Below are 16,876 nucleotides of genomic sequence, written 5' to 3'. Positions count from 1 at the left end.
TGACTATGTAAAATTTCTCATTTTTATTTTAATCAAGATTAATTTGGTGTCATTAACAACAACAACCAAAAAAACTGAAAATAAGATACTTATAGTGATTGGTGAGATTTAGAAATTAAAGTCTAAGATGTGGCAAATAAACTTGTAAGTGAGGCTTATATTCTTGTATAGTGCAAATACAAAGGGAAAATCAGTTTAAAAATGAGTATCTTTTTATGTAAGTGCTAATATGTTTTTCAAATACCACAACTGTGGATGACCATCTGCAACCAAAATTGTCCTTTGTTTTTGAAATCAACAGAAGATTGAGCTTAATTTTTGCCTTTGTGATTAAAATTGGCTACACCCTAGGTGATGCCCGTAGAAAAGACAATAACCTCTCTCTGCCCTTCTTTCTCCACTTGTCTCTCCTCCCTCCCACATGATCACAACTCTGAAAGGTGTCTATTTCTGAGAACTCAGTTTCCGGAAAGACTCAAGTTTCCTAGTTGGAGTCAAGATCATTGAGCTTCCACCAGTTTCCACCTGTTAAGTGTAGACATCATCTTCCTTCTGCCTCCCCACTTCCTCCCATGCTAAATACATTTGGTTGTGTATTTTTAATGTTAACACTGAGACCTAACACTACTACTGGTATTCTTTGTCTGATATGCCCTCATTTTACATTGAAATCTCAACCAGGGCTCAAGACCTATCTATATCAAATGCCACTTCTACAAATTTGTGTTTGCTGTTTTAGACCAATTAAAATAAAACACTGCTACTTGTTTGCCTCCATGACACTTTATTGAGAGATATCACACAGGAAGAAGCATGATGTATGAAGATCTACAAGAGGCTGACCCATAGGGAAGAGTGGATGCTTCCCCAATAGTCGTCCTTGACATTTTGTTAGACATGAGCATTGCCATGAAGGAGCAGTAGTTTAAATTGTCAGCCTTGGTGCAGACTCGTACTAACTAAATCCACCAGGTCTAACAATTTATCAAATCAGAATGTCAAGTCATTAACTGCTTATGTGACTAAGGCGCATGTCTTTGGGCCAGGATGGCCTCCTCTTAAAGGTAAGCTAGCAAAATCGGTAAAACAATTTATTATAAAAACGCTTCTTAGTCAACACAGACTCAAACAAGAATTTTAATCATATGATTTGACTGTTCGAAGATAACAGATTAAGAAAGGCTGATGCATTCATCTCCATAATAGGAAAATAGTCCAGTCAACTGAACTGAGTCCAAGTCACAGCACAATCACTTCTGGTTGGATGAGACTGTGCTTGATGGTCAATGGTTGTCAAGTCTCCTTTTTGTATCCTTTCACAGCTAGAATTATAACTGACTTTATTTGAATTAATTAGAAAGCTTAATTCAGCATTACTTGTAAAATCACCAGAGGCTAATAACAGGTTGTACTATTATAGCATTAATATATTCGACCTGTGATTTAGTTGAAGGTGTAGTTTCTTATTCCTTTCCTACTAAGACTGTAAACTTCTTTAAATCAAGAACCATGTCTTGGTCAGCTCTCTATACTTATATGTACCTAAGAGGAAATACATAAAAGTTAATGGATTCCAAGCTGCAAATATACTCACTGGGTAACATAAGGAATGTTAGTCAGTCTTCTTAAGCTTATTGGTCCTCTGGTCAATGGGTATACTAGTGTCTATCTCCTTGGACTATTGTGAGGATAACTGCACAACAGCACATTTTAAATGCTTATCACTGTGTCTAGAACATAATAATTAAAGTTTTGAGTGAACATTTTGTCTATTCATCTATAGATTTTCTATGAAATACATACAGGTGGAGAAAATCAAGGAAAATAGCAGTTGTATTTTGGTTTGTATTTCCCATGTATGTTTCTAAAACTTCAAAGGGCATGGTCCTTAAGACAATTTGTTTGATTTGACCCAAATTAAGTAGCTAGGGAATAAAATGGAAATATAAAGGGGGAAAACAGCACTTAAGTCCATGGCAATGTTATAAAATAGTGATGGGAAGCTTTAATGGTTTCTCCACTAAAAAATGAATCATCTTGGCAAACCCAGAGACAGGTAGTTTACTAAAGCCTTATTTAGTGAGACAGAAACACCTAAGAAAAGAAGTCATGCTGTCGTATCTGAATCTGGGCTCCTAGTCAATACATTTCTTACAAGGCAAAAAAGTGAAATTGACAGTGAGACTGTTGAGCAGACTGCCCAATAGGAAACCATTTTCCAGACAAAAAACGGTTTGTAAGTTCAATGAAACATAAAAACCATAAAGTCATATCTTCCACTGCTTTTTATTCCTAGAGATCACAACTTGCCACCTCCACTCAGTGCCAAAGAGCATTAAAAAATAAATGGAAAATCTATGAAGAAAAGAACAAGAATCTCTTTTAGATCAAAAGTCAGCACTCCAATTTATTTACAGTCAGACCTGGTTAGTCAGAATTACTTCCATCCCTCCATCATTATTCAGATCAAAACCCTTTTAGATTTACAGGTCCATGGAAGATGCATTCAGCAAGACTGACTTACTAATTAAATCCCACGGATATCTAGGTCTGTGAATGAGCTAGGGATGGATTACTCAATTGTGATTAAATTTTCTACTTGGTTAAGTATTTTCATAGTATAATCGACATATTAAGGCCTAGAATGGAGAGACTGAATGAATCAGAAGAATGTGACTGCATTCGCTGACAAGAACTTGGAAGCTGGCAAGTGAAAAAGAGAGATTTTGCTGCCAAACATTGTTAACCACAACCATAACTGCGTGACTGTTTATTATAACTACTGCCCACTGATCCTTATACTAGTCCTCCTCCTTTCCTACTGAGGGAGATGGTCCAATGACTCTCACAGGTGGCTCTTCCATTCATTACTTCTCATGTGTAGATGGCGCAGCAGTGATCTGTTTGCTGTAGCAAATAAACAAGAGGTGCACCAGCCCAAACTGCTCCCAGTCACCCTTGTGGGAAGGGCATTCACACTGGGAGGCAGAGAATCAAGCAGGAGCAAAGAGGACTTAAAAACTAAAACCAAAACCCAAAAGCCTACATCACTGTCCGTGAAGAATGATACCTTTCTCTTCTGCTAATTCTTAGGAACTTCGGTAGTCACCAGGACAACCTGGAACATTGTCAACTACTAAACAATCAGTAGGTCTCAGATAATCTTTTAGAGAGTAAGACCCTTTCCCTTTGCTCATTTACCACCCTGCCCAGCCATCATACACATAATTTTTAACATAATTCCCTCGAATAGAAATATTTATTATCTAAGAGGAACTTTTCAGTAAAATAGACCTTCCCTGGCACTATTCTATAGTGCCATTTTTGAAGAAAGTTCTTATTTTATATCACTATTGTTTTTTTCCTGAATATGCTTATATCGTCCAATTCCTCAGAAATAATGACTTTCCAGAAAGATGCTTATTTGCCGGTAAGGACAACTATCAGGGGACACTAAAATTTCTTTAATATACATGATTTTAGTGGCTCAAGCCTAACCTGAGAACTCAGCTGCATTTTATAGCATTGCTGTATCAAGTGGGGCTTTATTCCTCTTGTTTTTTTTAATTTTTTTCTTCCTGAAATGCCGTTCAGTTCTAACAACCATTGTACACAAAAATCCTGAAAAGCTAAAGAGCATATGGAGACACTCTTCCTTCTCACTGTCCTTACAGCATTCTCGATACAATATAACTGTTAAGCTTCGTGGACTCCCTGGCTGAAAGGACAGACGTCATTAGAAGTTATGTCCATCACCGACAAACTTCAACATAATCTGTTAAATGTTAAGAAGAGCATTTTGCAGAGCTGCTAAGGCTAGCCACATCTCACCTTCCCCATCCAAATCTGCAAACTGCCCTCCAGCAGATGATGCTATTATTCCAAACAAACAAAACAAGTTTTACTCATGCTTAGAAAGGTTTCTATATATCTAGCACCTGAGCAGTCAAACTAGAGCTCTAATTATAGTATTCAACTGTCTGCATTTCATTAAATAACATATGTATTAAAATCTACTGAGATCCTTCTGGTAGATTTCTCTTCCTTCTAGAAGTGATTTGAAATGTAAAAATATATAGAATAAAAATAATTCATGCTTTGTACAAAAGAATAAGAGGCTTGTCTAGCCAATATATAGTCTGAATTATTTAATTGCAGATAACATAACAGGAAACATAGCAAGACAGGGTTCTTGGATTCAGAATCCATTCAGAAGGGTTCAGGGTGTCTTCAGGATCACATACATACCTGTGGCACAGGATCCCTCAGACACCACAAGTATCTCACTCTGCTGTTTGCACGCAGCCTGCCGCAGGTAACACTCATTCTGGTAGCTCTCCCCATTGGAGCCGCATACAGGTACATAGTCACTGTTGCACTGGGGAGCACACAGAGGTAAGCCTATGGTTAGTACAGGAGTCTTCATGCTCCTGACACCTTGGGCAGAAATCATCATTTACAGAAAAAAGCACTTGTCTTCATATTTAGTGATCCCCATTGTCCCACTGTATCCATTAAGTCTTTGACCTTGCAAGGGCATCATTCAAAGATATACAAAAGCAATGTCAAGTAAGCCAATGTGGTCATTTGATTCAGATAGGGGGAAAAACAGCTTTGAAATTGATCAGGCAATTCTAACAAAGTGATAGGAAAAGTAATAATAAAAAGATATAACAACAAATGTATCAATATTGTTTAATTTTTTTTCCTGATAGCCCATCTGGTGTGGTGGGAAAAATCAGAACATCCTGCAACATTTAAGCTATTCAAAATTAGGTAATGTCTATCTGTGGAGCAGAAGTATATAGCTGAAATGCCACAGAGTTACTCCTTAATATGTATTTTCCCTGTTGAATCTGAATCTTTACAAATTTATAAATATATGTATAAGACGTTTGGATTACTAATTAATTTTTTGTATATCTTTAGACCATTGGATCCTGATGCAGATACAGCGTAGAAAGAAACAAGAGACTATGAAATACAGGAAAAAAGTCAACAACTACTGAACTATATGTAAACTTGATTGACTATTCAAAAGTATGACTATTAATATATATTTCATAAAGACAAAAGTTCATTTTGAAAACAACCTCATTACAAAATGTACACATTTTACAATGGAAATTAGGCAACCTACAGGGTATACTCATCATAATATAATCACACTCTAAGGCTTTAGAGATACTTGGCTGTGTTCTATACCTGCTAATTAAAGCAGTGATGTGATTATCTCACGATTACTATGAGTGATGTGCTACATTGTTTAATTATAACAAATGTAATGATCAAGATGATTATTTATAAATACTCTCATGCCAGAGAAACAAAGTAAAGCACATATCACACATACACATGCATGTGAAAACACTTTTCTGTTTTCTACTTCTTATTAAAATATTTGGATTTTTGATGTGCTACAAATTTATAACAGATGTAAAATAAACCAATGATTTACTGAGATGGCTAGGGCTTTAATATATATGATAACAAACCTAAAATTCTAACATAAGTTAAATCTAGCTCAAGGATTTATGCAAAAATAGGAGCAAATTCTCAATATGGTTAAAATCTGATGACAAAAACCTGAGATTTATTTTCTTACTCTGCATTCTCTTAGAGTATTTGCACTTTCTTCTTCCCAATCAACCATTTAGCTCTTGCTCTTTGCCGTTATGTAATAACGGCTTAACATCGTAACCATTTTTTTAATGGTATAAGACAACGTTCCCTGAAATGAAAGTTTTATGAGTCTTACTTTGCATCTATTATTGAAAAACCTAAATATAATTTTTTACTAATAGTGATATATTGTTCTCCCAATAGTAAATTCAAATTGTATGACACTCAGATTACAATCACTATAATTGCTAACAAGGTGATATAGATACTAACTCATATCTATCTAGAAATTATTTAAATATGATCAAAATGATTTAAATATTTTAAATATGAAATATTTTAAATATGATATATTTTAAAAATCTTCTTTATTACTACAATTTCTAATGTAGACATTCTGGAAGATTCTATATAATAATTCCTTTCCACAGTGACAGCTCCCAGACTCAGTCAATCTACATTATTATATTCTAAAAACTATTTTGATAGGAACTTTCCACTCATAAGGATCTTTAATTTATTAGGCAATTCAAACTCTTTTCTAACCAGGTGATACCTGTGTAAGGGCTGCGTTCCACAAGCTTTCCAAAATATTTATCTGAAAATTGACCTACATAAAACTGAACATCTTTATCATTACTGAAAAAAAAAAGGCAATAGAAAAATGTCAGTAAAGAGTTGAATTTTCCAACAAGCGGTACTGAAGGGATACCCAATAAATGGGGGTGGTGCTCATGTCAGAACCATGGCCAGGAGGCAGGTAGATGGATAAATGCTTGATAAATGTGCTATCTTCAGGACCAGGGACAGGGGAATGTAGGGAGGATTTATGAGGACCCACTAACGCTACAATAGTATCCGAGAATATGGAAGAGAGACCAGAAAGAAGTGAACAGCTGGTAATGTATTATAGTCAGTAGACTTACTGATCCTTTCAGTAGGCAGAAGAGAGTCATAATTAGTGTGAATGGCTGGGCTAGTTAACATCTCATGCTTGGGTGCTAGCATTCTTGTCCTGGGTTACCTTTAAATCTCCATCTCCAACCCTGGTTACAGTCAATACTTTGTGTGTAGATTATTGGGTCCACACCACATTTTCTCCTCTCTAATCCCTAGAATTTCCCTCTCTATTCTTCTCATCTACTTCTGCAGATTACTCAGATGTAGTCAGTAGATGGGGAGTGAGGGGTGGGAAGTATTTATGATCTCTGTCAAGTGCTAGTACACAATGCTGATATGCATCTTAAAATATCAAATAAACTGATAAAGTGCTCATATGCCACTTCTGAGGGATGCAGTAAGCCAAATGTGAACAGTGCTAAAAACAGAGCTGCCAAGTTCCATGCACAAGCCAAAAGGGAGATTTGTACAGAGTTGAAAAGAGCTTAACTGTAGATTATCAGCACGATGTTTTTGGCCCTTAGTACCATGACTTGCACTCATTAAAATGAATAACACACAGAGGAAGCATACTCTAAATCATTAAGGCTCAAGACTGGCAGTCTGGTCCTAGATTCTCCCATTCCTCTCACCGCTTCGGTGTAAGACCTTGGATATATCCCTCAACAATGAGATATCTAACATGCTTATAGCTTAGTTTCCCCATTTAAAATGGTTAACTGGGGCATTTGGGAGGATTAACAGAGCCATGTTTTAAAATGGTTTGGAATACTCACTTATAAAAAGAAATAGAAATTATTTGCCTTTCATGATATGTATTTCAACTAGCAGAGTTACCATCTAACATTGACACTAAAGCATGCATGTCTAAAATTAGGAAAACAGAATAACCCTAAGTATAAAAGTAAGCTAACTACTATGTTAAAATATGCCAAGTTATTGGAAATAATTTTTTAGTGCTAATCGTGATACTGCTCAGTTTCAGATGGAGGGACAGATTCAGATGTTCAGTGACATGCTAAAGTCCACATAGTTGGCTGGTAAGAGAAAAATCAAGACTTGGGCCCAGATGGTTAAGCTCATAAATGTATGTGTTGTCCAAACTTCCTCTCCAGGGAAAAGCGATTCTGTTTTTATTCAGATGTTTTAAAAATCTAAAGTTTATTTTCCAAATATGTGTTTTTCAGTGAATGATTTTGTTCCAAAATGCCCACATTGCTTAAGAAAGCAGCAACGTGTCAATGAGTGGATTCAATGACTTGATGCTCTAAGATATATGGAATTCATTTTGTTACAAATGAACCAAAAATTTATGGGAGAAGTTTTTCATGTGATTTATTGCTTGTTTGGTTAGTAAAGATTTCTTTTCACTGAGATTTCAGCATCTAGAAGTGATGCATAACTTGTATTTTATATATTGTCGGCACCTTCCATGGAATCTGGCATGGAGAAGGCTCTCCACAGATGTTAAGTGAATTCTGTTATATTCCCAGTTGTCAAAGGCTTCGGAATAATGGCTTAGGATATGGCATGTTTCTCTTCCAAAAAAGAAAAAAGATAAAAATCCTGCATATGTCCCAATCTTTTGATCATTCCAGAGGTAACTTTTACTTCTCTGTGACTATATTTCTCCATATGGAAAATTTTTATGATTTGAAAAGAGTGGGCAGGACTGTGACTGTGGCAACAGTGACTCTGCATGACTTCTGAGACTAGGTCATTAAAGGATACAGCTTCTACCTGGCGCTCTCTCTCTCTCTCTCTGGATGCTTGCCTTTAGAATCCAGCCACTGTGCTATGAGGAAGACCAAGCCAGTTCAAACAGAGAGACCCACATGGAGAAGGACCCAGGTCCCCAGCTGATAGTCCAATACACTGGGGAGAGCCCCGAGAGAAGTACACACCAAGCCTTTTGAGTTCCCTCCGCCGCTCAGCTAATGCCAATGGGAGCAGGGATGAGCTGTCTCCATAAAGCGCTGTCCAACTTCAAATTCATGAGTTAAATAAATGTTCATTGTTTTGAGCCACTAAGTTCTGGGCAATTTGTTATGCAGTCCTAGTAACTAGAACAACTGCAGATCTAAAGCATGGCTTATTAAATTAAAATATTTCACATTCAAATTGAATGATACCTGAAAAACATAAGTCATCATCATATTTTGAAACTATAAAGTGATAACTGATCATTACATATTCATTGACATGACGAGTTCTATCTATGAATAGCTGCACATAGGTCTTATTTTCTTCTTTCTTCTTTCCTCTTTCCATCCATCCATCCCTTCATCCATCGACTGTCTCTAAATTTTCATCCCCATAACTGATTTATCATAATGGGCAGCATACCATTTTGTATGCAGATAGGAAGGTAGAATGCATGAGGTTGCAGGCCATTTCTGGAACTCGTATCATCACCCAAGAATTAGCTGTACTACTTTTGATGTAAGAGTTGTCTACAAGAAGTTGGTGCTTTTGTTATTGTGACTCATATTTTTATTTGCATGAATAATGTCCTAGAAAAAAATGAGATTTGATGTCAAAGGACCTAGGTTCTTGATTTGGGATCATCAATTAACAGTAAGTTATTTACATTTATGGGTTTTTATTTTCCTCATCTGTAAAAGGAGGAGAAAATAATTATTTCACACAGTTGTGAAAAATAAATGAGATGATGTGTTTGAAGGGTAGATGTTTATTTTAAATCATCTAAGAGAGGTGAAGATAAATACTTGTTCACCTCAGTGCTCCAATAATAATTCACGTTAAAAAACATAGATTATACACACATACACCCATTTCTCTTTGAAATTTATCTCTCTGCCAAAAAGACCATGGTTGCATCCCATTTTGAATATAAAAATTGGGGTTTGTATCTGAAAGCAGAAGAAACAGAGAGTAGATGACCTCAGCTAGTTTAGAATAGTATATAGGAAAACAGATTTTCAGGACATCTCCCTTTTCATCAGATACTGGGCAAAGAAAATCTCAAATTCATTGGAAAGTACTGAGTCAAGATACTCCTAGCGTAAAAATATCTTATCTCTTAATTCTTTCCACAACTTGTACATTTTCTTTGAACTTGAAGTTAATTCAGCCACTCAATATTCCCGGTATGGGTAAACTCTAAAATTTTCCACTAGGGAAATGCTTATTTTCTTCTGACAGACTGACAACTATTGCAAAGCACAGACTAATAGCAACAGTAATCTAGTAGTAAATTTCAAATGCTACAGGCAATAGGAAGCAGAAATTTACATTTTAGTTTCTTACTCAAATTTGCATTCATTGCCCTCCCCTAATCTATTCCATTCAACAATTATTTAAATTAATGACAAACGTAACTGGCTGACCAATGTATGAAAAAAATAAATATCTCTGTTGATAAAAGATTTACCAAAACCCTTTGTGGAACCTGAAAACTGAACACAATTTCTTTAATAAGAAACTTATACATTTCCTTTCAGTAACATGCATTCATTTAGAGTTTTATGAACTCTTCTTTTTTTTTCTCTTTTTGGCAAAATCTTGTTATGATTATGGCTTTCCATCTGTGGAACATTCTCCTTGGTTCATTTTATACTGTTTATGAGTTCACTTCTTATGTCTACCTGTGGTTATTGAAAAGAAGACAAATTTGGGGGAATTACAAACTGAAAGGGGAAAAACATCCACAAAATCCTGGGGCTTTTTAATTAATGACTTATCTAACTGTACTTTCCCTTAAGTTAGTGTTTGGGGGAAGTATGACTTAGAGAGTTTTTATGCTCCGTCTCTCTCGAGTAGCTCCTTGAAAGAACATAATTACATTGTTCAGTGTGGCTGGAGACCTTAGAAGGTGGTGTTGCACGCATATTAAATACGTATTAATGTTCCCAACACTAGACTATGGTCTAAGAAAGACTGAAGCATGGGCACAGCAATGTTTACCCACTAGGTGGTGGCACACTTGACAAATACCAGTTGTTTATTGCTTTTCTTAGAAAGAAAAAAATGATGTCCCAGAAGTTTTTAGCTTATCTATAAGCTATTCAAACTATATTTAAATGTGAATTCCCTTCTCTCTCTCACTGGGAGGTTGAATTCAATCTGAAATATTTAAATTTCACCAACAATTCTAAATATTACATACAGTTGGCCCTCCAAATCTGCGGGTTCCACATCCACAGATTCAACCAACTTTGAATAGAAAATATTCTAGGAAAACGATTCCAGAGAGTTCCAAAAAGCAAAATTTGAATTTGCCACTTACCAGCAACTATTTATATGGCATTTGCATTGTATTTACAACTGATTACATAGCATTTACATTGTATTATAAGTAATCTAGAGATGACAAAGTGTACAGGAGGATGTGCATACATCTTATACAAATTTTACATAATCTTATATAAGGGACTTGAGAATCTACGGATTTGAGTATTCATGGTGATCCTGAAACCAGTTCCCATGGATGCTGAGAGACAGCTGTACCGTAACAAAGTTTAGACCTGTATTTGAGTTCTAATGTTTTATTTCCTTAAAAACTTTTTTTTTTTTTTTTTTTAGTTTTGCTTATAGACTTGGAAAAGTTTTCCCTGATCTCAGGAATATAGTTTCATTTATGCAAATATTTCCTGGTTGACCCTTACATTATATTTCATGTATATTTTAAAAAGTAATTCAATAACACTCAGAGGTGAATATAAGATATCAGTGCAGCATCTCTAATATTTGAATTACATAAATATATTGAGAGAAAAAAGGTTTATAATTTACATGGTAGAAAGCATTTGTTAGATGATGACTATAATAATGACATTGAGAGTTCCACCTTTAATAAATACTAATAATTTACTTTTGATGATACCACTGTTGCAATCTTTCTTTTAATTTTTATTTATTTTTTTAACATGAGGCAAAACACGTCTTTCTCATGTTTATAAAATGACTTGTGGCTATTTGCACTGTTTCAGATTCCTGAGAGAGTCAGTTGTAAGTGAATGTGGTATCCACGAAAAGTTGACATATATTAATAAATGTCATGATTTCCGAACTAGCACGGTAGTTTTGAAGTCTCATTCATAAAGAGTTCATTTAAAAACTTAACCAGATTACCAGGATAATAAAACCCAAGACCATTAAAACAGAGCAATATGATCAAAAGATCAGAGCACCGATAGAAATAACCAAAGTAGAAATCCACACTCCTTATCTACCAGTGATTTTGACTATTACCCCCAGTAGCTGACTTGTAAAATGCACATTAGAAGGGGCACAGAAACATAATTTTCCTTTGGCACACCAAAAAGAACAACCTGAAGCATTCTTCCTCCAGTGGCATTTATGACTGTGGCACCTACACTTCTCCAAAAAGCGATTTTGACATCGGTTGGCTCTGTTGCCAGCTTTCCTCTTAGCTTGCACAGCTATAAGTTGCCAAGTGATGGGCTGTAAAGGAAGATCTTTGCTTTGTAGTCTCATTAATGAATTGGAAGATGCAAATAGAACTCTTACCTTGAACTGACAGACGCAAGTCACAGTGTCTCCAATTCTTAAACATTCCCCATCAAATTTACAGGTGTTGGTGTCACAGAGGAAGAGATCATTTTCTCTGTCATCATAGCCTCAAATTTAAAGAGAACACTCCAGTCATTTAAAAATTTTGAAGAATTGAACAACAACAACAAAAAAGAAATATCTTGAAGCTTTAAAAGAATTGCCCTAAATTTTAATTCCGACAACCACCGCTGTACTGCAAGGTCATTCTTTACTGATAACCTAAAAAAAGTCTAATTAAGTGATTAATATTTGTTTCTTTTTTTCACATTTCTTTTTTAGTCAACTGTCTTTTAATGCTCTTTTTTGATGATGCTGTTTTATTTTAGCTTGGGTTAATACTGGCAGTGGTGAATGAGGATTTAACACTGGTTTCTTAGCTTACTTATTTTTTCTCATTAAGTAGACTATAGTTTATGGCCCCCAAACTCTACATTTTAGAAAAGGGCTGATGATGGTCTCTGAATGCCATTTTACCATTGCTCCATCTTTACTCATTCTTTCGCTTTAAGGCCTGGAATAACCCCATATTTGGAATTTTTCCAGACAAAGAGGAAACAAAGCCCCAATAATAAAGATAAACAGGCACAGTGTTTTCTCTGATGGTCTGTCTGGCTCAAATGAAGATTGATCACCTCCAAGTTAACAGAGGTGGAGGGGGGTGAGTGCCAGGTTCTTGACAATCTGCCTGGAAAGCCAGTTTATTTTCTTTAGTTTTTGCAGATCCCTGTAAGATATCTGGCACCAATAAATTTCTTGATTGCCAACCCCAACTTCATATTTAAGTTAGTTATTTCCTAAAACAGTACCATAGTTAGGGATGAAACAAACTAGTCATGTTGGGCTACAAAGCTATCAACATTTCAAACAATTGATTTTGCAGATTGCTTAATATTACTATGATAAAGCACCTAAAAAGTGATTAGGCACCTGCAAAGTGGAACTTAGTTTTTCTAAAATAACATATATGCAGACAGGAGCCACAAATAAGTTAAAGAAAACATGTTGAGTTTCATAAAAATCCCGAATTTAGAAACTGCCAAAAACAGAACAAAGGCGATATATTGACCCCAGTCTAATAGGGTTGCAACTCTCAACTTGTCTTCAAAAAGCACAAACTACAATGATACATAATAATTTTCCTTGTGAAATTTACTTCACTAACTACCCAGGACTACATATTCTTTCATCCTGTAAGTTACAGTTGGTCATTTCCTCTTCTCCAAAGTTACATACACTTCTGCTCACATACATCCCTGAAAGCCACTTTATTCGGAGCTAGATTCAACTTCAGCAGAATCGTATACACAGAGAATGAATAATTACATACACATTTGCCAAAACTAGAACAGACCAGACCTAGGAGACATACTCAGGCATGTTAATGGAGTTTAAAATGCCAATGAAATCATACCACAATCCCTCCCGGTACATTATACTACGGGCTATCACACTGAAATACGAAGCTAGCTCGGACGAGTGCAGCAACTTCCATCCTTGGGCCCTATTTAATTAGGAGGCTTCAGTAGAGCAAAGCCTGCCAAGCTCTCTCGTTCAGACTCTGAAGGGATCCGAGCAAGCAAGAAGCGCCTGACGCACTCCAAGGAAGCCTGCCCAGAAATGGAGGAGTCAGCGCCCAGTGGGGTCGGTTCCACCCTCTGCCCGCCTACGCGTGAGCCTGCCGGGCCTTGCTCTTGCCCACCCCGGCCTGGGAGAGCGCCGCATGATTCTTTTCTCAACTTCCTTCCACCATCTAGGAGGCAAGAGAAAGGCATCTCAGGGATGCAAAAACGTCTTTTCAGCCAAGTAGAGGAAGGGGTGTGTGTGTGTGTGTGTGTGTGTGTGTGTGTGTGTGTGTGAGAGAGAGAGAGAGAGAGAGAGAGAGAGAGAGAGAGAGAGAGAGAGAGAGAGAGAGAGAGAGAGAAACTGTATCTGTTGAAACCGAAGCTCCTTTAGAATCTGTTTAACCTGGTCTTTAGTGCCAGACCAGTGCAACCTCTGTGGCACTGTTGCCAGGAATCAGTGTTTCTCCTGCAGTCACCAACTGATTTATTGCTTTCTTACTGGTTCTTTCTCATAAAGTTATTTCTCGCTCGTTTTAGCTAGACTTTTTTCTTTAAAGATAGAAAGGGTTCTGTTTTTGTTTCCCTAAGGACTGATGCTCTTTTCGGTGGATCCACAAAACCATCCCATGTAATATTTCTTAAAATCTTCACAGCTGCAATTTAAGAGCAAGGATGCAAAGGTTCCTACACTTGCACTTTCTGTTCTCCCTAGAGCCCCCGTCCCCCTTCCAGAGCGGCCTGAAACAGTTCTCTGTTGTCCTCTGGTGGGTGGGGGTTTGGTGGTCTCAGGGGTTTGGGGCCGTTGGAGGCAAGGGGCTGGGGAGACGCACTAGGAAAGGTTGATTTGTACTGGAAACGCGCGTTTCCCCTGCGGGGTTAAGGGGTCCAGGGTTGGGGTTCTGGACTTACCAGAGCAGTTCCAGCCGGTGGGCGTTTGGCAGTCACTTAAGGAGGTAGGGAAAGCTGCAAGCTTCACCGGGCGGGCTACGATAAGTAGCATCACCGGCAGCAGCAGCAGCCAGCAAAAGCCCTCGCAAAGTGTCCAGCTGCTGCACTGCCGCGGGGACTCCCACAGCACCATGACTAGTTCGCGCAACTCTGCAGCAGCAAACGGCTTCCGAAGAACACAAGATCTCGGGGGCCAGACAGCGGGCTACTGAGCATCCCGCGGACGGTGGCAGCAGAAGCGGCGGCGGTGGTCGTGGCACCTGACGAGGAAGCAGCAGCCAAACCCGCGCATGATCTCCGGAGTTTCAGCAACATCCAGTGACCCGACTCAGCCTCGGGAGAGAGAGGGTCTTCCTCTGAGAAGCCGCGCGGAAGACGCGGGAAGCTGCTGCCATAAGCAGAGGGCTCTGGCAAGCTAGGGCAGCAAGAGGAGACCGGACTCCGGAGGGCAGAGGACAGGAGCCCAAGGAGGCTGGATGGAGGGAGAGTCAAAGCGCCCCGCAGCCCAGCAGCCGCCTCTCGCGCTCTGCCGCCCGCATCCCTCTGGCGTTTGGGAAGCAGCAGGTCCTTAGCCCGCCCGGGATCACGTGGGAAGAAGCAGCCGAGCGCTGATTGGCGGAGCGGGATGCAGGTCCCGAGAGGGAGGGGTCGGCGAGGAGGTGCAAGGAGGAGACGACGGCGGATGCCACAGATGGGCTCGCTCACCAGGCACTGGCCCGAGTGGGGCTAGGCCGAGATGGCTCAAGTGAGAAGCGCGAGCCTCAGGACGGACGACTCCCAGACCTTTAAACACCACCTGCCCTTTCACTTTCCGCCCCAGGACGCCCCCTACCCAGAGCTGGTCCTATCTAGGGCCCCTCTTTGGTGCGTGACCCCCGGCTGCGACCGCCAGCCGCGGCGGGGTGGCGTCTCTCGGAGCTGGAGCTGGTGAGGGCGGAGGTGGCCGAGGAGCGGTCGCAGCAGGGCGGAGAGGGGAGAGCGGGCACGGAGGAGAGGGCGTCCTGCTGGTGCCCTGCGCTCCAGCGTGCGGGAGCGCGCCGCCTGGCTGTAACGGGATACAGGCTGGGAATGTTGCCGCGGAGAGCCCACGGACGTTTCTCTAGGGACTAGCAGGAAGCAGGAGAGGGTGAGAGGCGGTGGTGTGAGAACAGCTCTGGCTGGCCTGGAAGCAGCAGCAGTTCCCACAGGAGCCTGCGAACCTGAGGCAGCTCGCCCAGCTGGCTCAGCCAGCCTTCCAGGCTCTCTCCGCTTCCTTCTCTCCCTCTCTCTCTCTCTCTCTCCTCCCCTGCCTGGCACCCCTACAGCCCCGACACAGCCCCAGGAGACGAAGGTTTGAAGCCCTCTCCTTTGCACGCTACCCTCTCCAGCCGGGAGCCTATTTGCGTGGCTGTCTGAAAGGTGCGGGCAAATGTGTTTCGAAGGTCAGGTTTAGTCGGGACAAGTCAGAGTGAGGAAGGGAAGGCTCCTCTGCACCAGCCACGGTGGGTTGCCGGGCGCACCCGCCCGGAAGCGGCGTCCCAGAAGAGCCGCTCCCTTGGGCAGCGAGGGTAGTGGCCTTGGGCGCTTTACGCAGGTCTCTGCTGGATCTCCAGGAACCTGGGCGAGACAAGAAGGTCTAACTCCGCAAGAGTCTCGCGTTCTGCGCCTTTCCTTTTCGGCTCCAGCCAGCGCCCGGCAAGCCGCATAGTGGGATCGGCCTTCCGTCTGCTGCATTCTTCACGCAGTTAGACACTCTTTAGCCTAATGGTGTTTTAGTCCCTAGTAACGGGACCCAGAGCGTCTCAGGACACGGAGAAGAGCATCTTTCTCTTGTGACCCGGGTCGTTATTGCAGTGTTTTGGATGAGTTTTCTTTTTTGTGTGTGATTATTCAGTATTTTTTATTCTGTGTGATTGTTCAGTGATTCAGGATTTTTTCCCCCTTCTTTTTCCTTACCCTCCCTTCTCTATCTCTTCCTCTCATCCTTCCTCCCTTCTTTCCTTCATCTTTCTCTCTTTTCCTTTCTTTCTCTTTCTTCCATTTCAAGAGTCCTCATCTCTCTCTCTCTCTTTTTTTTTTTCTTTTTAAATCTTGCCTTTCTCCCTTCACCGTGTCTCCTGAATTTAGAAGAGCATTATATGATAGCATCTCAGGCCATTAGGGTCCATTCCCAATCACTTAAAAGAGGCACCAATACACTTCGCAAACAGGGACTATCTGTCCTTTGCAGACACGACCAGAAAAACAAATTGTACCCGAGCTATCCTTCTAAGTACTTTAACCTCCAACCTCCTCCCACTTCCTTGCTTTTTAACTTCTCCTTTGAG

General features: G+C 39.7%; 1 protein-coding gene across 1 annotated transcript in view; it reads right to left on the bottom strand.

The window, feature by feature from the left end:
- TMEFF2 (transmembrane protein with EGF like and two follistatin like domains 2) overlaps positions 1–15,899 on the bottom strand; it is a 225,950-nt gene extending 210,051 nt beyond the window's left edge. The window contains exons 1-3 of the mRNA XM_010948700.3: positions 14,532–15,899; positions 12,016–12,125; positions 4,249–4,378 (exon numbers count right to left, since the gene is read on the bottom strand). Coding sequence (XP_010947002.1) covers positions 4,249–4,378; positions 12,016–12,125; positions 14,532–14,703 — 412 coding nt within the window. The 5' untranslated portion in view covers positions 14,704–15,899. The remainder of the gene's footprint in view (positions 1–4,248; positions 4,379–12,015; positions 12,126–14,531) is intronic.
- Positions 15,900–16,876: the final 977 nt, after the last annotated feature.

This window comes from Camelus bactrianus, chromosome 5, assembly GCF_048773025.1.
Source record: "Camelus bactrianus isolate YW-2024 breed Bactrian camel chromosome 5, ASM4877302v1, whole genome shotgun sequence".
Lineage (NCBI taxonomy): Eukaryota > Metazoa > Chordata > Mammalia > Artiodactyla > Camelidae > Camelus > Camelus bactrianus.
The sequence above is the reverse complement of the archived record's forward strand: the minus strand, read 5'-3'. Positions and strand labels throughout refer to the sequence as shown.